The sequence below is a fragment of the Xenopus laevis genome, chromosome 1L (assembly GCF_017654675.1).
Source record: "Xenopus laevis strain J_2021 chromosome 1L, Xenopus_laevis_v10.1, whole genome shotgun sequence".
NCBI lineage: Eukaryota > Metazoa > Chordata > Amphibia > Anura > Pipidae > Xenopus > Xenopus laevis.
This window is the reverse complement of record NC_054371.1, coordinates 102042007-102068824: the sequence shown is the minus strand read 5'-3', so window position 1 is coordinate 102068824 and position 26818 is coordinate 102042007. Positions and strand designations below refer to the sequence as shown.

The window sequence follows — 26818 nt, the reverse complement described above, 5'->3', positions numbered from 1 at the left end:
GATCTTGGGTGCTGCAGCAGGACAATGACCCAAAACACACCAGCAAATCCACCTCTGAATGGCTGAAGAAAAACAAAATAAAGACTTTGGAGTGGCCTAGTCAAAGTCCTGACCTGAATCCTATTGAGATGTTGTGGCATGACCTTAAAAAGGCGGTTCATGCTAGAAAACCCTCAAATAAAGCTGAATTACAACAATTCTGCAAAGATGAGTGGGCCAAAATTCCTCCAGAGCGCTGTAAAAGACTCATTGCAAGTTATCGCAAACGCTTGATTGCAGTTATTGCTGCTAAGGGTGGCCCAACCAGTTATTAGGTTCAGGGGGCAATTACTTTTTCACACAGGTTTGGATTTCTTTTCTCCCTAAATAATAAAAACCCTCATTTAAAAACTGCATTTTGTGTTTACTTGTGTTATCTTTGACTAATAGTTAAATGTGTTTGATGATCAGAAACATTTTGTGTGACAAACATGCAAAAGAATAAGAAATCAGGAAGGGGGCAAATAGTTTTTCACACCACTGTACAACACTATATTCTTGGTCAGAGTTTTCAAAAAAAAAAAAAATGTAAAACATATTTACAGATGTTCACTTCACTTATACCACGTCAGCATAAGCATTTTTCTGTACTGATAGCAACCAATTTCTGATCTGAAATGACAATGTTTCTATAAAGCAAAAAAGGGTCGAATAAGGTCCAGACACACACTACGGCTTCCACAGTTTGAGGAGTCCATCTTCACTATAAGTACCGATCAAATTCTGATGTGGGTGATGAGCTATTCCAATGACATCTTTTTCGTGGACCTAAAGGGAAAAAAATGTATTAATGATAAAGCTGCAATAAAGAATGGTGCAGTTAGCACGCTAAACTGCCTTTTATCATCTAGCCCTTGTATCTGTCCAATAAAAAGGCTTAATGATGTTTGTCACTTACCTTAGAGATTTCTAAAGTTAGCTATACATAGTAATACCGCACAAATAAGTGACATATATGAACATTAAGTTAAACCCAAATAGCAGAAATAGTAGTTGTGATTATATGAAAACTAAAGAGAAAGTCCCCCCATCCACTACCTTCCATTGGACCCCTCCCTGCTTCCTCCCCGCATAGTCCATTATTGGTTGGAAAAACTGTACTTGAATGTTTAACCTATCAATGCAGAGCAGCGAAGCTCATGGGCGTCATCTTTGGATCCTTTTCTCCCTTCGGCATTTACAGAGCTTTCCGGCACATGCGCAGTAAGTGCAAATGCCAGACTGGCTCCAAATGCACATGCGCAAAAAAGCTCAGTGACGATGGCCCCTTACAGAAGGAATCCGAAAATACTTGATATCGTCCAGGAGCTCAGCTGCGCTACTCTGCATGGACAGGTCAATGTAACATTCAAAGACACTTTTTTAAACAATGGAGTATGCAGGAAGGAAGCAAGGGAAAGGGCAATGGGTAGTAGATGGGGGGCTCTCTATCTTGGGGAGAGGGGGTTAGTTCTCCTTTAAGTCCACAATTTGACTAAATTAGCTGTTAACGGTTTGGTATTTATTCAAGTACAAAAGCTATCCATATACTGCATCCCTAATTTTCAGCCATTCATGACTCTCCACCAAAGCCCCAGTGTTAAAATTTCCCTTAAAAGAAGGCAGCAGAATGCATACTCTTGCAACATTGAAGGTGCCAAAAATGGTCATTCATTAAAGGAGACATATTGGATAAGTGAAAAAAACCCTCATTTTGTTGGCAATTAGAAGTAATATTTGGTGTTGCTTTTACATGGCGCTATAAATTAATCTTATTTTTAAAAAATAGCCCTTTTATGGGAGCTCCCTATAGATGTTCTCTGGTCCCTGTATGTTTCAAATGAGGGGTGGGTGTGTCCTAATGGTCCCTGCCAGAAGCACAGAGGAGTAGGACAGCCAATCACTGCCCTGCAGTCACACAAGCAAATACAGGCTTCAGTTCCCTACCAGGTCCTGCTAGCTGCTGATTGGTTCCTGTTCTATAGTGCAGTGAGCCGTCGGCTCCCCTGCACAGCTTGGGAATTCAGGGAACAGGAAGTGGAAGAGAAGGGAGGGATTATTATGGTTTTTGCAGAAATATTCAATAAATCAGCTTGAAACACTACTTTTTAAGCACAATTCTTCTATATCTAAATGAGTATAATGCACGGATACATTCTTATTATTTACAAAAAATGTCTCCTTTACTATAATTAGCAGAATTAACCTCATATTCTGCATAAAGTATAATATTAGGCAGAAACTCTATCTAGGAAGTTCCAAATTACCACATTTCCTGAGAGTCCTGTTAAAAAAAGTAATTTTTTTAAGGCATGGTGCTCCAAATGACAGAAAATATATGGAAAAAACCAAGCTATACAGATAATCATAACATGGTCAGGATACAGGCTCTATTACCTTCTTATGAACAAGTTTTTCTATGTAGAAGTGTTACAAATGGTTGCAAAGAGCAGTGAATGGAGAAAAGTCTCCATTTCGCTTTTACATTGCAGCACTTTAGAGAAAAAACATCATAATTAATGGATTATAACAGAAAATTAGCAGATTTACCAAATCATATTCTATATGAAAAAGATATAAATTAATTTATGTGAAACACTTTTTTATGGAATAAAGCATCAGTTGATAACACATGTATGCAGATTTTAATAGTTGGCCATTGTGTCTTAGGACCCAGGAAAATCAGATGGGTAAAATGTTGGTTTCTGATCAGGTTAATCAATTATTAGTTAATAGATCAAATCTTTGCAAGGGTGAAGATCACGATACTGAATGACACAGAGTGCATACAGGTAATAAGATAAGGTACACTTACAGTCAAGGTTCTCTCCAGTTTTCCTGTCACAGTGCTGAAGCAGTAGAGCACAAAATCCTCACCAACACAGTAGATCCATTCTCCTCTGGGCGACAGGGTGCAACATACAAAGTCTCCACCTTCTCTCTTACCAGAGCTAAAGCTTCTTACAATCTGCAGGAGAAAAGGTTTCCTTGAACAGTTTACCAAACTGTGTGGCAGGGCCACAGCCATGATGTGTTATATGTTTTAGCTGGTTAAATGAGAAGCAAGCAATTATGTACTAGAGACAGGAGCCCTTTATTATGTGAACTACTGAAGTAGCTTGTATATTATGTGTAAGCCATATCACCGGCAATTATAGCTGGCAAATCTACTAAAGTTAATTAATAGTTTTACTAATGAAATGTTACATACTTGTCCTTGCATGTTCATAATCACTACTGTGTTCGAGCGGTTACACACAACAAAATGCTCTGGATTTTTAGGCAGAAGAATGACACTGTTTACAGTGATGTCTGTTCCAGCTGTACTTCCAAGTGATTTAAAGGTATTTGAGCACTCGGTAGTCTTCATGTTCCATATCTTTAAAAAAATAAAAAAGCATGTGAGAAAACGGCAGAAGTAACATCAGATAAATACAGATACCACATTCAGCCTGCTCTAGCACTCATTAATAATGTAACCCATAAACCCTGCACCAGCAACCAAAAGACTTGATGAGGTGCAGGGTCTTTTCACTTCCTTTGTTATTCTAAGGATGTGCTAAATTCAGGATTCAGACAAATCTCAGCACATTTTGCAGGACTCCAACAGGGGTTAAGTAATAAAAGGCACTATGTTTGTCCAGGAGAAGTAACCCATGCAATCAGCAGGCAGAATTTATTGGTCACTTGTTTAGAAGCAAACCTTACTTGTTGTTATAGATTACAGCTATTGGGCAAACATAGAGCCTTTTATTATATATGGGGGGTTAGTGATTTATTATTTTATATAGGGGTTAGATTCAGTCAAACTGAATCTACCCGTTAAAGTCATGTGGCTTTAAAAAAAAAAAATCTTGCCTTCAGTGGACCACTGTTTTAATGTGATATTGCTCAGATTCAGTTCAGTATTAGAATCTTGAAAAGATTTCCATATTCAGCAAAATCGAAATACTATGGATTTAGTGCATTTTTAGGCCTCACCTTTCTAACATGTTTCTTAGAATCCAGCTAAAATATTACCGTTATGTATAAAAAAAGAAATAAATTAAAAAAAGAAATTACATTATCTAATGTTAATTGTGTAAAAACCGTGGCTAGAAGTCATACTGTATTGGTCACCTTCAATGGACAATAGATTAGTAGTTCCGAAACTGTGTTGCTTTAATTTGGTGGGGGGGGGGGGGGGGGGGGGGGTAAGTGGTTCTAGATGGACCCTGCAGTACAGAGGCAATCTATAATTTTTAGATTTGGCCAAATTCAAAACCCTAATTTGCATTACCTGACCAGGTAGCCAGTTGACTAATTAGCAGCTGAATGTCACATTTGGCCACTCCCCAATCTGCACAGACCACATCACAATTCCACCCAAAATATGCTAAGCACAGTTTAGGACCAGATCTTTCTAAACTGTCCATGTGGAGGGCCTGCCTTGACTAGAATATTGAATATTTAGTTTGCAAGAACGCTAGGGACGGAATCCTGTTGAAATTGTGAAATTCATTGTGAAATCTTTTCATTTGTACAAGATAAAGCCAGGGATTTAAATGTGCCTTGTCTGAGCAGTAAGTCTTCAGGTCAATGATCTGATCACTTGAGGAAGTGTTTAAACTGGCCAGTAGGATATTCAAACTGTTAAACGGAGGTGCTATCCTTTGGTGGCTGCCCAAGTATGGGCACATTCACTTGCACTTCTGTCAAATTCTAAAAAGACCAATATTCAGCAGTGTATATTGCTCAGATGGTACAGCTATTCACTAACATCATTTGAAGTTTGCAGAAATCGTTTCAGAATGTGTAAATAAGGTCCAACACTAAACAACTCATAACAGGAAAACTGCAATAATCTTGGCTCTTTTTACAGCACCTAAAGTACTTTACCTTCACTGTGCCATCAGATGATGCACTGATAATATAATGTCCATCTTGAGTAAATGTTGCTTCATTCACAAATGAAGAATGTCCTCTGAATTCCTTTAGTGTTTTTCCAGATTTCAGGCCATGAATCCTGTGAAAATGTGTGTACAAGAAGCAAACTTAATATTAAAAGGAATCTATTTATCAAACCATTGCAAGCCTCTGTAAACATCACTTAAATAGCCCATATGTAATGCTTTATCTAATGCTTTATCCAAAATAGGTCACTTACTATGATAAAAATGATTTATTGGTTAAATATTAGTTCAGATTTACATTAAACAGATGGTTTATGGAGATAGGAAAATATTTTTGCAGGTGCAGTAACTAACAAAAACAAAAAGAAAAAGTACCCCGCTTACAATCTTACTAGAGCTGTTACTTATATAAATTGTTTCAATACCTGTTAAAAAATTTCATATGTTGCCGTGCAAGCCCTGTGATTAACGTTAGACCAATCTAATGAATTGGTATTGACTTAAAGTGCCGTGCTATAATTGCATTATATGATAAATAGGAATTAAAAATGAAATTAATTATGAATAAAGTGCAGTGCAATGAAATTAATTAGTTAAATAACAATTAAAAAACCTTTAATAAATCGATTAAAAATTGTGGCAATATTATATGAGGCGTAATTGAGGTAACTGCGTCCAAATTTGGACAACAATTTTAATTGATAAAGTGCTTGGCAGTGCTAATTCAATAATTCATTATAACTCAGGTATAAATTAATTAGAGTAACCGCATAAATAGGGATAAAAGTTAAAAACAATACTCAGGTTCATAAAATGAAATAAGAAAATGGAAAAGGAGAGAGGTGGAGTTGTCCCAAATCTACTACCTAATTTTTTCTAATTCCTGGGACACCACAAAGGCAAAGTAGGCAGAGCAACCGGACTGTGGTCTCGTTTGTTAATCTAAGACCTAAACTGTCAAGAGCTATGCTGGCCTAAAAAACCACAAATCCACGGCCTCTTGTAAGTTCAGTAATGCGAGAGAGGAGAGAAAGTGAACCGAGTACTGAATTAATTATCAACCACCCCTTCCATTCCCATTTAACCCGAATTGTTTAAAAATGTTAAAAGATTGAATTCAACTAGATTCAAAACGCCTAGGTGCAGTAACTATACATGAGTGGGTTTGTGGTTGCCAGTAGAGTTTAAATGGTCTACAAATTTAGAAAAAAGACACTGCCACTTTTTGGGTTGGGTGCATAGTTGGGACATAGGAAATATATGTGATGGTTAAGAGAGGGTTATAGCCTCTTATTTTTTATTTTAAGGCAATGCTGTTTGTTTGCAGCACTACTAGATTACACTCCAAATCTCCATATTTTTGAAGGATTATTCGAACTAAAGAAAGGAAAGGCTGAATCTTGAAGCAGAGTAATATACATACATAGTGAAGATTACAAAAAGAATATAAGTTCACAGCTCATATATTACAAATAGTTAAGATGTAAAGGAATACAGATTTATGCTTAAAGGATTGTGTTAAAGAGATACTGACACCATATTTGTGCAGAAGGAGTCCAATAGCATTAGAAACTTTAATTGACAGGCCGAGAAGTGACAGTCAGGTTGGCAAAACAGTCAGGTTTAGGAACTTCAAGTAACAATTACTTACAAAAGATGATCAGCAAAAAATGATCAACGTGACCTATATAACTTTTGTTGTAGATTAATTTTTAGTGTCTGTATCACTTTAATGCTGGTTTACTTTACCTGATGGTCTGGTCAAATGAAGCACTAAGGATCTGACTACTGTCTTTGGAAAAACTAAGACATGTGACACCTTTACTATGAGCACGTTCAAACCTCCTCAAACACTGTCCACTCTGAATTTTCCACACCTGAAGAAAGAAAACAGCTTTACATAAAAGGAACATATGCATTTTATATTCTGTTGTTTAATATTTACACAACATTGCTCATTATGCTCAGTCAAAAATCTACATATCTGTAAAAAAAAAACAAGGACGGTGACTCAAGCATAACACACATGTACCTATACAACTGATACGGTATACAAAATAATATAAATTGTGCATTTCCCCACGCACCCCAATTAATAATTATGCAACTAAATAAAAAGTGACTGGCCAACATACCAGTTTTTGATTCAGATACACAAATAAGGATCTTAAACTGCTATTAACTAGGCATCTAAATGTACGGTAGATATAGAATAATTTAAAGAATAAGATACATTCTAACAGCATATCCAAGCGGATTAAACAGAAAGAATCATCCAACAATAATTCAAATGTCGTGATGATGATAGTGGTGAACATATGGTCGATAACTAATCTTCAATGTGGCAGAATTAATATATGCAAAAGCAGTGATAATGATATAATGGGGTACTGGGTAGTTGCAGGAATAACAATATTGTAGAAAGTTGTTGAATTGGTTGCTTAAAGATATGTATTAAGTTGATAAAACGGGGTTTATATGAATTTCAGGTATTGGTGTAAACCGATTTTGTGTGTGTACTTGAATTATACATATATACAGGTATGGGATACATGGAGCCTAATGCGTTTCATGCTTACCCAGCACTTAATCATAGGCAATTCCAAAAGAAACAAAGCACGTCTCCATGTATATACATCTTCAAATATAGGCTCCCATCAGTTAAAACCAATCATGATTGAGCAAGGTCATCATTACATCAGCACCTTGTTAAGAGTGTGCCAGACCAGCCCACTTGACTGTGAAGTCATTCAGCCTGATTCTAAAAGATTCATGTTCAGGGATAAAACGAAGACAATGTAAAAACATTGTAAGCATCACTAATACATATGAAGTAGTGATGGGCGAATCTCTCCCGTTTAGCCCAAAAATTCGCGAAATGGCAAAAAATTCGGACAGCTCAGTGTTCCTCACGTGATCTAAGACGCATATTGAGGAACACAGTCACGTCTAGCAGAATCCATTTTCTGCAATACCTAGCTGTGTTCCAGACGTAAGGAAGGTATTGATTTAAATGTCTGCAAAAGTATTTTATAGTATAAATGACCTCATTGCGGTCATTTTTTAATAAAAAAAAAAACGATCTATATTCACATCTATGTAAGTTAATTGCAAATAAGAATGTATACTTAATTTGAGTTAAAAACATGATAGATATGAATTATGTGCAATATAACCATAATGCAGCTTCATTTGAGAACTCTGTGCAATCTAAAATAATGCAGCTATCGCTAGCTACTGTATTACTGTAGTGTCAGGCTTCCTATATGTATATAAAATTGTGCATATAAAAGCGTTTTTTTCCCCAATGCGCTCACTCTGTGTTGACCCAATATATTTTGATAAAAAATGTTCATACTGAAGCGCTTCCCCCCCCCCCATATGCGCTGGCTCGGCTCACAAGTCACTACCACTGTTGCTGGATAGTGATGCGCACGCACAACCTTCAGGTGTCCGTAAAAAAAGACTGCCTACTAGGTTTTGATTGGTTGGTGGGTGGGACTTGCAGAGAAGATGGCCACGGGCTGTGAAGGTTTTGACGGCTGATGAAGCGAGCGGATATGTGGGGGAATTGAATGCACTGACAGGTAATTGCATTATAACTCGAAACAGGCTCATAAAAAAAATTATTATTTGAAATATGCTTACAATCGTTTGATGAGGGCAATGGGGGATAAATATTTTTGACCATACATCCCCTTTAACAACATGAACTTTTTTCTTATATATTGTCCACTGTATCCTGTAATAAATTAGAATAATAAAATAGAATTTTCTATTTTGTTCTATTTTTGAAGCCAAAAGTTGATCCCTATCCACATTAGCTGCTCTCAGGAAGTCCCTTTTGATGTTAGTCTTATTGTAACCTCTCTCCCTAAAGCAGGGGTGTCCAAACTGCGGCCCGAGGGCCACATGCGGCCCAGGATGCATATGAATGCGGCCCAGCTTGAAACTCTTGGTTCCCGAGGAAATAGGAGGAGGGGAGTCTCTGCCCATTGCCAAGTTAGTAATAATAATATAATAATACGTCTATTTATTATCTAGGTGTCCCATATTCCAGTGTATAGCTCTATCTGGTTATCCAACTGGCATTGTAGTTCTTTTCTGTGTATTTCCTTTACTTTTGCAATTAAAAGTGTATTTAATGTGTGGCCCCAGACAATTTTTCTTTTTCCAATGTGGCCCGGCAAGCCAAAAGTTTGGACACCCCTGCCCTAAAGCAATCGCTCATATTTCCTGCTAAGGAGTATGTAGTTAATATACAAAAATAACAGGAGTAACAGGAAGGAGCAAAAAAGAGGAGAAAGAAGACAATAAATGAAAGGTGGGAGAAAATAGGACAAAAAGAATAGTTTACTGTACTGTATTTAGAGAGAAAAATCATCTTTGTACCAAAAGACAACATTTGAATGCCTCAAATGAGATTTTACACACCTTTATCTTGCCATCCTGAGCTCCTGTTGCCAACATCTCAGTATCTCGACTGAAGCACATACACAACACAGCATCATCCATCATCATAAAGTTGTCTTGAGCCTGGTATTTAAGATCCTTAAGAAACAATCAGAAAACATTTGTTTACTCTTTTACACCATGCCCCACAATAATAATGCTATTTAAGAATTTGTGATCCTGAGTGTTCAGGCCCATGTGTTTTTCAGTGAAGAGGAGGGCCAGTTAGTGATTATAATGCTTAATATATTGCCTCCATCCCACGATTAAGCCTTCCCTTGTTCTTTGAGCACCATATTAAACAAAGAATTTATTAGAAATCAACTAGTAGAAGCATACACCATTATCACGGACATTTTTTTTTTTTTATAATGAATCACTAGGTTTACAAACATATTACTACTTGCCTTTCTAATTTTTCCAGTGGTGAAATTCCAGACTTCAATAAATCCATCAACAGATCCAGTAACTAGGTACTGACCATCAGGTGAAAATCGAGCACATTCAACATGTGATTTCTGTCCAAACTATAAATAAGTGTAGAAACAGAGCACACAACAATTATCAAACAGAATATATACAATCTTCTTATCAGATATATTTATCTTCTGGGCTGCTGTTGATAAGCAGCATTATCCAGCACAACTTAAAATGTCGCCTTTTCTGAATATGGATGACACTTGCTGAGAATTTTTTTGCTCTGAGTAATACCTGTACCTTATGTGCATGCTCTTTATAATCAGATGTCATGCAGATGACCATGGGCGATGGACTTTTAGAGGCACATTTATTGAATTTCGAATACATGCAAATTTTTATTAACTTATTTAATAAATTTGAATATACTCGAAATTCAGTTGGGGGCTATTTAATAACAAAATCAAATATGTAAAACGAATATCAACGACCTGAAAACTCGAATCAAATTCAAGTCGAATTTGACTAAACTCAAATCAAGCTTTTTCTCCGAAAAAAAAACTTGAATGTCAGGAAAGCTAGTAACATCTTCAAATTGGTCACTGGACCTCTCCCACTGACTTATACATGAACTCGCAGGTGAACTTGTAGGTGGTGAAGTCAAATTTGAATTTTTAAAGGGGCATGGTTTGCTAAATCTCGAAATTAAAATTTGAATTGCGTTTGCAATATTCAAAATTTGAATTTGAGAGTTTTGACTCTAAAAACAAATTTGAAAAAATCTGCAGAATTATGCTTATTGAGACTTGCAAGCTATTTTAAAGAATAAGGAGTTATTGGGGTGATTATTTCTGCTGGGGATATCCCCACTTCACGTGACTTCTGCACTAAAGTGCACAGCTCAGCAGCAGCAAGGATCTGGGAATAGGAAACAAGATGCCACTGTGGTGTCTGAGGTTAAAGATTATACAAAGCCCTCCAGGTGATGATGACTATCCTTGTACATGCAAATCAAAGTTACGATGTTAAAGGATTATTATTAGGTAAACTTCTAATTATAATGATAAGTGGGATCCGGTGTCAATTGAGTGTAGGGATGCACCGAATCCACTATTTTGGATTTGGCCAAACCCCCGAATCCTTTACGAAAAATTCAGCAGGATACCGAACCGAATCCTAATTTACATATGCAAATTAGGGGTGGAAAGGGGAAAACCTTTTTAATTCCTTGTTTTGTGACAAAAAGTCATGCAATTTCCCCTCCCGCCCCTAATTTGCATATGCAAACTAGGATTCGGATTCTGTTCGGCCGGGTAGAAGGATTCGGCCGAATCCTGCTGAGAAAGGCCGAATCACAAACCGAATCCTGGATTCGGTGTATCCCTAGTTGAGTGGAATTAAATATGGAGGGCTACTAGTTTAACTGCAGTTAGCACATACTCAAAATTTACATCCATGCAAGACAAAATAGTATTGCCCTCAATTTCACAGACATATTTTAAAATCAAGTTCTGATATTAACTACCAAAGGTAAAATGATGTAAATGGTGAATAACACGCCAATGTTTTTGTAGAAACCACCTATTTATAAAGACAGAAATGTTTTTATGCAACATTGCACTTGAAACTTAGTAGTAATAACTAATTTTTCTACTTTTTCACACATTTCAACAAAATGTGTGTCTCCTATTAGAAATTATGAGATTGTAATTGGTCTCAGCTGCAAAAAAATTTATATTTTTGAAATAGGAGTTTTGCAATAACCAGACAACCAGAAAGTCCAGAAGTGTTTAATTTGCATTCCTTTCAGGGATGGTTTAGATACATATTCTAGACTTGGGTCAAACAGCAACACAAATATAAAATAATGAAAAAGGCATTTTAAATATGGGATTATAAAATTAGATTTTAAAACAAACAAGGTGCATTATCACATTAGAAATATACAATAAATAGAAGGATTTATGCAGCAACAGCATAGTCTGACGAGTCCAATATTCCAAAGCAACCAATTTGATGATTAGAAGACAACCCACCTTAATATGCCTGCTAAGTTGTGTAGGGAACTTCTCTTCCTCTACGTCTTTCACAGCAGCTTTACCTCTGAACAAATCAATGGTCATACCAGGGGGCAGAAGACCCTGATGTTGCTGCCATTTTAATGCCTGTTTAAAAAAATATTTATATATACAATCTTGCATATGACGACATTAAGAAAATATACATAGGAAGTTAGATTGAAAAAGGACACACGTCTATCAAGTTCAAACTTTGAACTCTATTTTAACCTGCCTAACTGCTAGTTGATCCAGAGGAAGGCAAAAAATCTGAAGTCTCAGACTAGTCTCTGGATCAACTTGTACTATGAGCTATCTTCCATAACCATGTATTCCCTCGCTAAAAAGCCATCCAAACCCTTTATAAAGTTATCTAATGTATGACGGAGTACAATGCATGTAAATTGATTCCAACTGCAAGAACAAATTTTCAGACACAGATCAACTCAAGAACAAACTACTCTGAGCATCAGAGGAGGAATATCAGGTATAAGGAAGTTCATCTTTCTGTAAAAGTGATTTGCTTCATAAGATTTTCACAGAATGTTATAAAGGGAAACAAGCTTTCCGATGTAAAACTGGATCTGATTGATGGCATAAAGATAAGACCGGCAGCTCAGTGGATAACATTGCTGCCTTGTAGCATTTGGGTCCTGAGTTTAGTTGACTTGCACACTACCTACAAAGAGATGCATGTTCTACCTGAGAGCATGAATATTATCCCACAGGTACCCTGGTTTCCTCCCACACAAAAACAAATAGACCTATTAACTTAACTCTTATGAAACAGACCCAGTGTGAATGTTTCTGTTTTATGAATGTGATAGTGGAACTTTTCCACATTCCAAGGCAAATAATAATGCGAATAACAACATGTGTGACATGACATGCTGGTGGAGATTTGTTGCCTGCACTGTCGTGGCCTCCAAATTGGAGGGATCAAATCAGCAGATTGTATTGGTCCATCTATGGCCAGTTTACCATCTTATTCAGCATGAGTTTAATTAATAGGGCTCATGCTGAAAATACTTACCTATTGTTTTATCATGATTGTGGTCATATATTGAGCTAAACAAGGCAAAATGAGAACCTGAAGCTATTTATCTACTTCATAATGACCAGCAATGGAGTAGCTTTGATTACCCTGTTAAACCGATTTAGTTTAAGAATAAAAAACATATATTTTTTTTAGAATGAAATAAATAGAATAAGTGATGTTTGGCACTAACCCTATTCATTGAATGCATGTTGAACAAGGGGTTATACTTCCCCGTTAACTCAGGAAGTTTTGATTTGCCTGGTGCTGTTCTCATGATAAATGAACATTAAAGTGGAGCGGTCACCCAGACACAAAAAGGAAGATTTTTGTATTTACCGTTAAATCCTTTTCTCTCATCCTACATTGGGGGACACAGGCACCAAGGGAATGAAGATCCCGCAGCTTGGAGAGTGGACACTAACATGTTAAACTTGACTCCTCCTCCTGCTGTGGGCTTCATCCCCTGCCTCCTCCTCCAATATTCAGTTTCTCACCAAAGAAGGAGTAGACAACCCATGCGTAGGCTCTGATGATAGTGGACCGAATCCACTTAGCAATGGTAGTCTTGGCAGCCTTTCAATCCTTCTTGGGGCCGTCTGTGAGAATGAACAGAAACTTTGTCTTCCTGATCTTTTCCGTTACTTTTCCGTTACTGACGGAAAAGTAGGTAGACAGGGCTCGAACAACATCAAGCTTGACGAGTTTCCTTTCTAGAGAGTTCTTGGATCTGGACATAGAGACGGGAAAACCAAATCCTGGTTTAAATGGAACTCAGATACCACCTTTGGAAGGAAATCGGGTGCTGGTCGTAGTACCACCTTATCTTGATGAACGACAGTGTATGGAGCGTGGCACGATAGGGCTGCTAATTCAGACACTCTGCGTGCAGATGTGATAGTCAACAAAAACACGACCTTCTCCGTAAGAGAGGCCAAGGGAATCAACTCCAATGGTTCGTAGGGATCATCCTGAAGTACGGACAATACGAGGTTAAGATCCCATGGGGGAACTGGATCCTTATAGGGAGGAGCTATTCGGATCACCCCTTGCAGAAAAGTCTTTATATTGCTGTTCAGTGCAAACTTGGTCTGGAAGAGAATGGAGAGTGCCAACACCTGTACCATCAGAGAACTCAATGCTAGACCCTTAGAGATACTATCCTTCCTTCAAGAGGGCCGGTCTTTCTCCGACCCCTCTGGGGTCAAAGTTCCTAGATTCGCACCATCCGATAAAGGTCTTCCACACTCTGTGGTATATTCTTGCAGACACTGGCTTGCGAGCTCGTAGCATGGTGGGAATTGCATCCGAAGGGGCTCCAGAAGCCTTCAGGACTAGGGCCTCAAGAGCCACGCTGTTAAATTGCACATGTGTAAATTCGGGTGGACAATCTGTCCTTGTGTGAGTAAGTCTTCTCTTACAGGGAGGGTCGTCTGCCGCCATGACTATGAGGGTTCGTCTGCCGCCATGACTACGAGATCTGTGAACCATGCTCTTCGGGGCCAATAGGGGGCCACCAGTATGGTCTGAGTCTTGTCCCTTCTTATCTTCTTTATGACTATTGGTAGAAGGGCCAATGGAGGGAAGACGTAGGCTAGGGAGCAATTCCAGTGGATTACTAGGGCGTCCACTGCCCAAGCTTGTGGATCGACGCTTGTTGCTATGAACCTTGGGACCTTATGGTTGTATCTAGAGGCCATCAAGTCCACTTCCGGAGTGCCCCATTTGTTCACGATTAGTTGGAAGACCTCGGGGTGAAGACTCCACTCGCCCTGATCTATCGTCTCCCTGCTTAGGTAGTCTGCCACCCAGTTGTCTACTCCTGGTAGATACACGGCTGATATTGCTGGAATGTTGAGTTCTGCTCACGATAAAATTCTTTGTGCCTCTGCCAGGGCGGCCCGACTTCTGGTGCCTCCCTGGTGGTTTATGTAGGCCACCGCTGTCATGTTGTCTGACTGTACTCTCACTGGGCTCCCCTGTAGAAGCGTTGTCCAGTGTTCTAAGGAGTAAAGGATTGCGCAAAGTTAGAGGATATTTATCGGGAGTCGCTGCTCCGTATGGTTCCAAATGCCCTGGACCGTCCGCTGGTCCAGTACTCCGCCCCAACCCTTTAGACTTGTGTCTGTTGTTATCATCGTCCAAGTGTGGTTGGGGAACAGCTGTCCTGATGTCATCTGTTGAGGATGGAGCCACCAGTTGAGGGAGAATTTTACCTCCTGCCAAATCGGTATCTGTCTGTCTAAGTTCACAGAATCCTTCCTCTAATATCGCAGTATCAGTTGTTGTAGGGGTCTGGTGTGGAGCTGTGCATAAGGTATGGTGGGAAATGATGCCACCATTGTCCCAAGGGCCCTCATGGCTGTCCGGAGGAGGGTCATGTCGGTCCTCCTGAGTATTCCGATTCTGCTCCGCAGAGTCTCGATCTTGTTCTGTGGTAGAAAGGCTCTTACCTTCCTGGAGTTGAGGATCATTCCCAGATATTCTGTGGTCTGAGCAGGGATCAATTTGGATTTGTTGAAATTGATAATCCAACCCAACTGGGTCAGGGTACGGATGACCTGAGAGGTGTGACTGCTTGCCAGTTCTCGAGAAGGGGCCTTTACTAACAGATCGTCCAAATAGGGTATGACAGTTATACCCCTGAGTCTGAGTCCCGCTAGTGCTGCTGCCATGACCTTCGTGAGTACGCGGGAAGCTGAAGACAGGCCAAAGGGGAGAGCTACAAATTGCCAGTGCTCTTCTGCTGCATAAAACCTCAGGAATCTGTGATGATTTCTGGGGAATGTGAAGATAGGCGTCCTTTATCACCGTCAAAAACTCGACTCTCCATGGACATTAGTACGGACTGTATTGACTCCATCTTAAAATGGGCAGTTCTTAAGGTAAGATCTAGTACGGGTCTGTAAGAACCATCCTTTTTGTGTACGATGAAAGAGGTTGGAATAGAAACCCCGTCCCTTGTCCTTCTGTGGGACTGGTTGTATGACTCCGGACTTTGCCAGGTCCTGAACAATACTTAGGAACGACCAGTCTTTTGTTTTCCCCTCTGGGTAGACGGGAAATGAAAAATCTGTGAGGTAAGTCTATCAAATATCCGTGGGAAACTATTTGGAGAACCCACTGGTTATGTGACTCTGCCACACCTCCTGAAAGGGAACACCCCCAGGGGTGGGCACACCTTCAGGAGGAGGCGGGTTTTTCCTGGGAGGACTTGTTGGGAGCCTTGGAGGAGTTCCAGGTGGATCCCTGTCTGTTTTGGTATTTCGGGCTGGAACTGGTGTTGGTCCTTTCTGTATGCGACTTGGTCCTCTGGCCTTGCTGAAAGGGACGAAAAAAGGGTCGTCGCCTAAAAGGAGGTCTCTTGGGCTTATTCTGGGGGAGTAAGGTGCTCTTGCCTCCAGTAGCCTGTGAGATTATCTTATCCAACTCTGCTCCGAATAGTTGTTTTCCCTGGAAGGGAAGACTGACTAGGGACCTCTTCGATGTCAGGTCATCTGTCCAGGACTTTAGCCAGAGAAAACGGCGAGTGGCCATCAACTGTGCTGATGCTTTGGCCACCCGCTTTGCGGCATCTAGGGATGCATAAACATATGTAAGTCGTAGCATCCGCTACTTGAGAAAGGAGAAGGTCTGTGGTGGGATCTTCGGATCCAGTCAGCTGAGCCACCTGTTCCACCCAGACTTCCATGGCCTTTGCCACCCAGGCAATTGCAAACATTGGTCTGAAGGCTGTTCTGGAGGCCGTAAAGATAGCCTTACAAAAACCCTCTAATCTCTTATAAATAGGACCCTTGAAGGATGCTGCATCTGCTACTGGTATAGTAGTGGTCTTGGACAGTCTGGAAACTGGGGGGTCGACAGTAGGAGGAGAGGCCCAGAGATCTATACACTTCTGTGGGAATGGGTAGGCTTGAGTAAAACGTTTGGAAACTTGTACCCTATGGTCAGGGTTCTTCCACATGATCTCTTCGAGTTGATCATATGCTGGAAAGACGCAAATGTTCTTGAAAATGTTCTTCCCAGTCTCAATGTTTAGGGTCTTGAGGACTGCCTGTATTAATCCCTCAACTTCTCCCTGTGTTCTAGGGATCTCGTGTCAGGTTCTTGTTCAGAGTCGTCCTCTGAAGGAATTAGTCCCTCCTCATTGGAAGAAGGATTGATGCCACCTGTTGATTCTAGGGGGGAATCTGGAGGCCGTTTGGCAGCTGTTGTGCGTTTGCTCTGTGTGTGTCCTGGTGCTGTCAGATGCTCTAAAACTCTGTCTAGTGTCTCAGGGATGCGGGCTAAATTTTGAAGGCCAGCCAGAGAGAGGCAGAGAGCACGTACTAATTCTGAGTCAGAGCCAGCCAGAGAATTAAGAGGCCGTGGCAAGCTCGGCAGAGGGTGGGTGTGAGAGAGCACTAGCAGGGGTAGGAGATCTACATGCTGCGCACACTGGATCAGCAGAAGCAGTGAAAAATTTGGCCTTGCAGCTAGTACAAGCAAGGCCTACAATTTGGCCTTGCAGCTGCAAACTTATTGACTAGGACTGCCTCCTCTGATAGGTCAGTCATGATGCCTATCCCTTCTACGGTTCCTTGTATGGGAGTAGAGGCAGGGGATTGATGAGAACTGTGCCTTGCGCGGTCTGTGTCTGAAAGACAGAGAGAGGTGGCATGTTATCCCTGAGAGGGGGGTAGTAACGCCAAGGCAGTACGGTGTTCCCCTTGTAAGACAAAAGAGGCACTTGCCTGATCCGTAGAACTGTCTGCAACAGTCAAGGTCCTGCAGCATGGAGAGCGAGAGACCGCGAGCCAAAACCCTCAGGAGCAGAAGAGAGTGCGAGAGGCGCCATGCCCGAATATGGCGGCGGTGGGCGTGGTTAACCGCGTGGGAGCGAGCACAAGGTGCGGCGGGAAGGGAACGCAGAGAGGCCTCACCACCATTCCTTGTCTGCTGTCTGTCAGGGGAGCGGACTCTGCCCGTGCTGATCCTGAGAAAAATTCCTTAGGGGAGACAGACAGGTCGGTAAGATGTGACAGGAGCGATACGCGCAAGGGAGAAAGAGCGCGATAACGCAGCGGTAAGGGCCTGCAGAAGGGCCTTACTGCTCCTACCTGCCCGCCGGGTCTTTCAGGGGATGAAGTCAACGATACTGGGGAAACCCCTAGGGGGAACTGACAGACTGGCAGGGCCCGCAGTGAGGGAGAGAGAGAGATGGGGACAATATAAGCATAGGCAGGCACCAGTAATAAAGGTGATTCCCTCGTGGTGACCTACCTGCTCAGCCAGTGTGTTTTTGCATTACCTAACTGGCTGTCCCCATCGTGGCATGACCCTAACCGAAGTCCTTGGATCATTTGCTCCAGCCACCGTCGTGTCGTGTTCTCCTTCTGAGGACACTAAAAGAAACTGAATATTGGAGGAGGCAGGGGATGAAGCCCACAGCAGGAGGAGGAGTCAAGTTTAACATGTTAGTGTCCACTGTCCAAGCTGCAGGATCTTCATCCCCATGGTGCCTGTGTCCCCCAATATAGGTGAGAGAAATCTGTATAATAAAAATCTCAAATTAAAAATGAAATCCAATTTCTATTTTTAGGCATATAGTTGGGGCAGACAATTACTTTCACTTTCCATTCAACACTTCCTAGATGTCACTCACTCCCCACATTGCCCCAGTTCTCTTGACCTTTTGTCTAGCCAGGGCATGAGAATGAGCATTGGGTCCTCCATTTTGGTGCACAAACAAGATTCTGAGACAATGCAAGGCTTGCCTTAATAACAGTGTCTACAAAATGGCTCCTGCCTGCTTGCTATAATTATGAATTCCCAGACTTCAGGAAACAAGATTCAAATAATTTATACTGTGTATTTAAAGTTCATTTTGCTTGACTAATGTGATAAAATAGGATTTTGAATAATTTTTTTTATAGGTGAGTAGGTTTTAAAGTAATACAAATATAACACAGTGTTTCCCTGCACTGGTAAAACTGGTGTGCTTGCTTCAGAAACACTACTATTGTTTATATAAATAAGTTGCTGTAGTGTGTAGCAATGGGGGCAGCCGTTCAAAGGAGAAAATGCTCAGGTTACACAGCAGATAGAAGATAAGTTCTGTAGAACATAATGGTGTTATCTGTTATCCACTATGTAACCTGTGCCATATGGCCTTTTTTCAATTTCCACCATTGCTACACAGCAGCTTGTTTATACGAACTATAGTAGTGTTTCTGAAGCAAACATATCAGTTTTACCGGTGCAGGGCAACATTACATGATATGCTATCATTACTTTAAAACACTTACATTTTTTGGTGTTATGGTTCCTTTAATTACAGTGTGCATTACAAATATATAAAATAAAATATGCCAGCCCAAAAAGATCCCAAACGTGACTGTTTCTTTACAAAAAGAAAGCTAGCTAATGTTAAACAAAATGCAGAAACTTAAAGGTTTATTTAGTTATGAGAAACTTTGAGCCAAACATTGTACAAAATGTTGTTACAGCCAAGAAGAAATTATACATTTAAAATATGGAGAATATATAGTGTACCGAGTATATGAATAATATTGATATTACCTGACCAAGCAATGCCATGAGACGTGATGGAGGCACAACACTCACTTCCCCAGCCAATGCCTGAGCTATTGCTGCTCGCCTTTTTTCTTTGCTGCTGCCATCTGGGTATGCCTGTGTTGGACGCACAAATCAACTAAAGTAATTCACTGTGCCAAATCATGAACCATATCTTGCAATAGCTTTGAGCTTCATGGAAATTTTACAGGTGGCCTGCTCAGAGAGAATAAATGATAGTCAGTAACATTTAGAAGACATGGGGCAAAGCTGCCTTCCTTGGGAAGAATCAGTTTATCCACCAAGAGATCTATCCAAAGGAAATAGGGGTATCCCTTGAGATTAGAAACTGACGTTTTAAGTAATGAATGGGTGTAGCCAGGTACACTGGAGACAACAACGCTTTAAATGTAGGGGGAAAATAATGAATGTATATTGCAAAATAGATTTTAGTTTTGAAGGACTCATGCAGAATAACAGCTTTTATAGATGCACTCTTACTCTGATTGACATTCAGTCTTTATCCAACAGTGAATGCTCCTTCGTTAAGTGAAATCCCTTTTCTGAACACCATATAAAAAGTAGCATATAGTGTTCTTCCTTATACAATAACTTAGGGGTCCAATGTCCCACAAATATTAAACATTGGCCATTTATTCACCAAAATTGTCTGAGCCGTGCCACAAGCATGACAAAAAATATAATAACTTTTCAGCCATAAAGTTTGAATTTTAAACTCACTCCAGCTAAAACCTGTCAAGGTCATGTAGAAGTCAATGGCAAAGGTTCCTTCAAACCATTTGAAGATGTTTTTAGCCTTAACTATTTTTGGTGGTTTGCACTTGAAAACTTGAACAACTCTAGGTTTTTTTTTCACCAATAACTTGAGTATTCAGCTTTCCACTGCAATTGCATTGATTCAGATTTTTTTACATTCAAGTTTTTCCATAAATAAGCAAAATTTGAGTTGTGAGTTTATACAGGGTAGAAAAAAAACCTTACAATTTCGACAGTCGATAAATAACCCCCTTAATGTCTTAGGAATCAAGTTCAGGGATCAAGAATTACAAGTACAATAGTATATAAAACTATGAAAACAAAGTCTGTAATGTCTTTTTGACAAAGATATCAGCAGACAGAGAATTTCCAAGTAGAGATGACATTACCACAAACATTTCATGCAATAATAACCAAACATATGGAAGGCTGCGTTGATGTCCTTCGTTAATCTCATAGATAATAAAATAAAAACACTTACCTCTCGTGGATCAAAATATGATCTGGCCAGTAAGTTCTCAAGATGAATATATCTTTCTTGTTGATTCTGTTTTAACATTATCATTGGGTCTGTTTGCCTCAGGAGGGATCTGGCAGCTCCCAGCTCACGAAGTTCAATTAGTTCTAATACAACCTTTAATAAACAAAAGTGATCATTATGCAAATGTCATGACCATACACCTGCCATTGCTAGCAGTGTTTATGCTAAAGATGGCAAAAAAGCACCAATAACAATATGTGAGGCATTGAATCCTAGATACAGCCATATCTCAGCACTTTTTGCAACATTCAGTTATATATCTGACCCCCTTTTTAACATGATCTCATAAGTTGAGCATTAGTGGTGTACGGGTCGAGTTTTCCTCGATCCGCACCCTTCCAACCCTAACCCAGCTCGCTCCGTCCTCCTCTTTTTATAGACCCGCGCCCACCCCACAGTAACTTCACGAAAGGGGCAGGAGCGAGTCTATACATTGAAAGGCCTGAAGCCGGCAGAGTGAGGACGTGGGCAGGAGAACAGAAGTGAGTGCTCAAGTGACCCGAAGATTTTTTGTGGTAGCTATCCAGAACATGCCCAACCAATGTTGTCAACAAGATATGTCGACAGAATGTATTCTACCAATGTCAAACTTATGCACATGCATATAGGGTAATTATGACATTCCTCCAGCACAACCGACAGATTCATGTGTGCTGTCAAATTAAGCCTTTGTATTTTTGTATATTAAAAATGACCATTTTGGTTTTAAGAAACAGCTGGAAAACATTGTTCTTGGGTGAAACACGTCTTGAAATACCATGCAATATGCACCACAAATAATTTTCCCAATGAAACCTGTCTATAATTAAGTACATAGACATTCCAAACACTTTACAATTTACAATAGGCCAGTTAGATTTTTCAAAAAAATTAAATGTATTTACCGTAATTAAAATACTACTTTCCCCAGAACAGTCTGCAAGTTATTACACAGCAATCAAATAAGACATCATATTTGTGTATCCAAAAGAAAGAAAAGGGGAACATCTGCAATCCTGGTCAAAGTTAAAAACCACAGTTTATTGAGCAATTAAAAACATTGTGCCCCAGTGGAATACTTAGCCTATGATTAAGGGTCTACACAGGTCTGGACTGAGATTCATAATAGGCCTTGGCATTTCAGGTATACAGAAGTCCATACCACCACCCGTAGCTCGATAAATAGTGATTGTCTATGGCAGCCACTCTGGCATTTGCCAGAATCCACAAATTGTGAAATGTATCGGGCTTAATTATCCCACTGGGGCACCATGTTTTTAATTGCTCAATAAACTTTTTTTTACCCCAAAGTTTTTAACTTTGGACTAGGAGTGCATATTTTTCCCCTTTCTTTCTTTCTTTCAGAAGTACAAGCCAAAACCATTACACTTGATTTAACCACAACCAGGAAGACTTGTTTCCCCAGCACGTTTGGTAGCAATTGGAGGGTCATTGACAGTTTTCGCTTATACAGATCTGCTAGTAATAAATGCAATTTTTCCGATATCTTACCTGTTCGTAGAGGTCAATAAGTGTCTTGTCTGGCAGCTTCAGTGACTGAATAGCTTGAAGCACAGTATCCCAATGGCCACTATTGATGTCAGCCACAAAGCTCTCAATACTATCCACAGTGTTTAAGGACACAGTTGTCTCTTCTTGCAGTGTTGCTAAAGTACGGTGCAAACTATTTTCTTTCAGGTACTGCATGATAAGTCGGATGACACTAAAAAGAAGTAGTATATGAATTAGCGTACATCTTTAAATTAATAATTTACATGTTTCTGTTTACATAAATACATATGGTTATCTATATAACATCATTGATTGTACAATACTTAGCAAGATAATCAGTAACATTGTAGTTTTTAAATGAACTCCACATACATAATTTACAGATGAGAAGTGCATTAAATAAAAATAAATAGTAAAATATAAGTGATTTCCCTATTTTCCATTGTTTAGTGCAGACAGTTAGACTATCTTGTAACCCTTTCAGATCACAATAACCCTGTCATTACCGAAATTTTTAAATATCTGTGCCCATTTTTGAGAGTTGGGTGGAGCATCAGTAAATAAGTATGCAAGTGAGCCAGATTTCCTCCCCACTGCCCCTCAGATGGCCAACCTGCAGAAACGGTGTAAAAATAACTGGAATTTTCCTAACTTATCTACACAAAAACAACCCATAAAGTTTTTTAAAATAAATAAGTAGCTAAACTGCATAAAGATGAATACATAAGGTAAGCCTTCACTGACATACCATCTAACCTAACATGTTGATCGGTTAAACACATATGTGAAACATTTTGATGCACAACAATATGAGTAAGGGATATTTATATATAATGGGGTGCTTTGGAGTTTATGATTACTCAATCATATCATATCAACCTTGCTAAAGATGTGGGCTGTTGTAATATCTTCTGATCATTCTGAAAATGATCTTTAGAGCAGACCATATGCATGCACACTTTTGTTTTCTTTTTTTGGCATATTAGAGTAACAAGTAGGTAGGCATGTGACCCCTGGCTATTTTCTCCAGGGAGGTGTGGGCAATGGGATCCTTTTTTCTGGTATTGTAACACACTTGAGTCATTTTCAAAGTACAGAACTATACTGCAATCATAGCACCATATTCATTCTTGTTATAATATTTTGGAATTAGTAAATTTTACACTGTCAGTAGGTCAACTGGAGCACAGCACTTGTGTTTATATCAGTAAATAGCTGCTCTTCTGAATTACCATGGGAAGCAAATGCATGAAATTAATTTTACATTTGCTATTATTTTTCAGAGAGAACACAAGAGTGAAAAAGTTAAAGCCAAGCTGTAGGCTGCAATGCATACTGTTCCCTGGGGTTGGAAGAGGATTGTGTACAAGAGCTTTATTTATATTAAGCACCTTCTATGAACATTTAGGCCCCAAACAAATTAGCTAGTATTCACATAATTCATCTGTCCAGTCCTGCCAGCATGTAAACTATGCACCAGTTTTTACTTTTCACATTGGATCTCAGGAAAACAGAGCTACAAACAGAGCTACATTACGTTTTCATACATTATAAATAAACGCTATAGCTGTGTGCATACACGCATACAAAATTAATCTGTACTAAAACTTAAGTCTGCTAAAACTTATCAAATCAGTCTTTTAAAGTCATCCTGTATTACTTCGCAACATTGTCTTCCTACACGAAAGGCATTACGTGGATGAATTTAACTCCCCATGAGCAGCTTAAACCAGACCAATGTGTTCCAAAACTCACAAACATTACACGTTTGCTACAAAGCGCTAAAATGATATGGAACTAAACTTACTCAGACGATTCAATCTCGATAGACATTTTTTCATTGACAAAGTAGTAACATGCACCAGACTGCTTTGGACACTCAGCCAAATCCCCTTCCACGTAAATCGTCACTTCCGAGCGCGGTCACATCTAGTTAACGTAACATCCGCCTGCGCTAACATTGTTTCTATCTGTAGCTTGGGTGTAATGACGTCACACGCCACGCAGCCGTTCGAAAAGTGTTTAAGGGGCTAGCTTCCACGATGGGTTTTGGGAAGCTAGCTGGATAGTGGTATGATCAAGCTTAGCCACGTTACACACAATAAACTTGGTACGAATGGGAGGAGTTATACAGTCTGGCCAAATGGTTTCCAAGATTTGAACTGCTCTGTGTTTTGTTCCAGCAGGGGGCACGTAAAGCTTAGTTATTAATCATGACAGGCTATTAAAATGAATGATGGCAAGTCACATTATAGATCCAAACTTCCAGTCATGCAAAGTTTATATGTACGATGGCCACTCAACGTATCGGAAACCAAATTTGTTTTATTGCAAGGACTATCACTCTGCAGATATTTTTTTACTGATGAAATATACACATTCATAGCTTTTATATTAAGTATAACAGGATACAACAAATTATACAGTTATCCCATCTAATTAAAAAGATTTGTTTGTTTTCCTTGTCAGTTGTGTCACACATCTTCAGCCTGTACTGTTCTTACAATAGGGTCAGTTTGCAAAACAACCATTCTTAATTTCTTAATGATAATTTCATTTATTTTGCTAAACTGGGCTGTGTGTAAAAATACATGATAGAACCTCAGAATTATCATTTTTTTATGACAATCCCTTCATATGCAGCTAAATTGCTGTTTGAGGGGGTGTTGTCATCATTGGTTCTATCTTTTTTAAAACAAACTATATTTCTGTATTAGCAGTGCTATTTCTTAAATTACCATAGCATATCCTGTCCTCAAAAGTCTGTCTTGTAATTGAAAGGACTTGTGCATACTTTGAGCATATGCAACAGTATATTATAAATCAAATGTTTAGGATTGCATGGTTGGCATTAAAAGACAAAGTTTATTTGACTTGGGGTGCCAAACCCCCAGTGAAATAGTTTCTCTAAGTTTTTCCCTCCTGTTAGGAGAGAGAACTCCACAGTAGAGTAAAGCCAGCAATATCTACTATACTGCACATGAGCAAAAGCCAAAGAAGCAAAGTTCTTAAGATAAGGAGGTTCCAGCAAAGTGCTTAGAGTGTTTTTCCTCTGCCCATTGCCTTTTTCGCCTAACAGGAGCAGTGGTCCAAGAAAAAACTTAGTGATCTATTTCACTGGGGAGCACCTAAAAAATGTTGCGCACCCCCCCAGTCAAATACAATTTACATGTCCTTTAAGAATGGTAATTCACTTAGCATTCCTTTAGAAAAATAGTTGTGATATTGATACTTTTGGTACCTAAAATAATCGCTAAATAATGTATTAAATGTGTGCTAATTTCATATGTGCATTTCAACTGGAAAGTCTTGTGATTTACAGTCATATGAAAAAGTTTGGGAACCCCTCTCAATTCTTTGGAGTTTTGTTTATCATTGGCTGAGCATTCAAAGTAGCAACTTCCTTTTAATACATATAACATGCCTTATGGAAACAGTAGTATTTCAGCAGTGACATAAAGTTTTTGAATTAACAGAAAATATGCAATATGCATCATAACTAAATTAGACAGGTGCATACATTTGGCCACCCCAACAGAGAGATTACATCAATAGTTAGTTGAGCCTCCTTTTGCAAATGTAACAGCCTCTGGATGCCTCCTATAGCCTTTGATTAGATAGATTCTGGATGGCGGTATTTTTGACCATTCGTCCATACAAAATCTCTCCAGTTCAGTTAAATTTTAAAGTTTTTATTTAACACTTGGCTATACATCAAATCAGTGCAGCATTACAAGTACACAAATAGTCATACATCATATCATACCAAACCTTTCACAAACAGTGGAACCATGTCAGTACACAAAACAAATTTCTGGAAAACCTTACTCAATTGATGATATGGGAAATACATCCACCCACTGACCCCAAACCTTATCAAACTTGTCGGGAAGCCCTCTCGCTTCGTAGGTCAATTTTATTAATGGAAGCATATAATTCACCAGATTAGTCCACTGTTTAATTGTGGGGGGTTGGGGTTGGATCCAATGCATAACAATGACCTTTCTTGCATAGAATAGTAAGGTTCTATACATAATTCTGGTGTGATTATGGGGAACTAGCTCGGCTACAGCACCCAGTAAGCACACCTCAGGGGACAACACCTGTGGTAGGTCTAGATAATCACTGAGGCATCTCACCACATTCCTCCAAAACTGTAGAATTACAGGGCACTCCCAAATCATGAGAATGAAGTTCGCAGAAAGTTGATGGCATCGTGGACAGGCTGAGGATTTGTTAGGGAAAACCCTATGTAATCTTGCAGGGGAGTAGTAGTAGAAATGTAAAATTTTAAAGTTGATTAATGTCTCTTGTTGAAACTAAGAAGTTATAGGCATTATCAGTGGCTTCTTCCCAGATATCCTCCGAGATTGCTGGTATTGCCTCTTGCCATCTGCGATGTGCCAGTTGGAAGTGAGAGGCCTTCGCCTCCTGCAGATTCCTATATAGGGAAGACACCAACTTCAGGGAGGTTGCCTTACGAAGTGTATTTCCAATGCCAAATTTGTGCATCATTGGGTTGTATCCACTAAATTGAGCATTGAATGCATGTTTCAGTTGCAGATATCGAAACTGGTCTATA

At 39.5% G+C, this 26818-nt stretch overlaps 1 protein-coding gene across 1 annotated transcript; it reads right to left on the bottom strand.

The window, feature by feature from the left end:
- Positions 1-540: 540 nt before the first annotated feature.
- Positions 541-24205, bottom strand: smu1.L (SMU1, DNA replication regulator and spliceosomal factor L homeolog). The gene is made up of 12 exons (XM_018254193.2): positions 24044-24205; positions 22237-22447; positions 20686-20838; positions 19434-19544; positions 11816-11944; positions 9770-9889; positions 9345-9461; positions 6660-6787; positions 4897-5023; positions 3230-3397; positions 2834-2986; positions 541-807 (listed from the first exon to the last, which is right to left on the bottom strand). Exons 1-12 carry the CDS (start codon positions 24067-24069, stop codon positions 709-711), a joined length of 1542 nt encoding a protein of 513 aa, XP_018109682.1. The 5' UTR covers positions 24070-24205; the 3' UTR covers positions 541-708.
- Positions 24206-26818: the final 2613 nt, after the last annotated feature.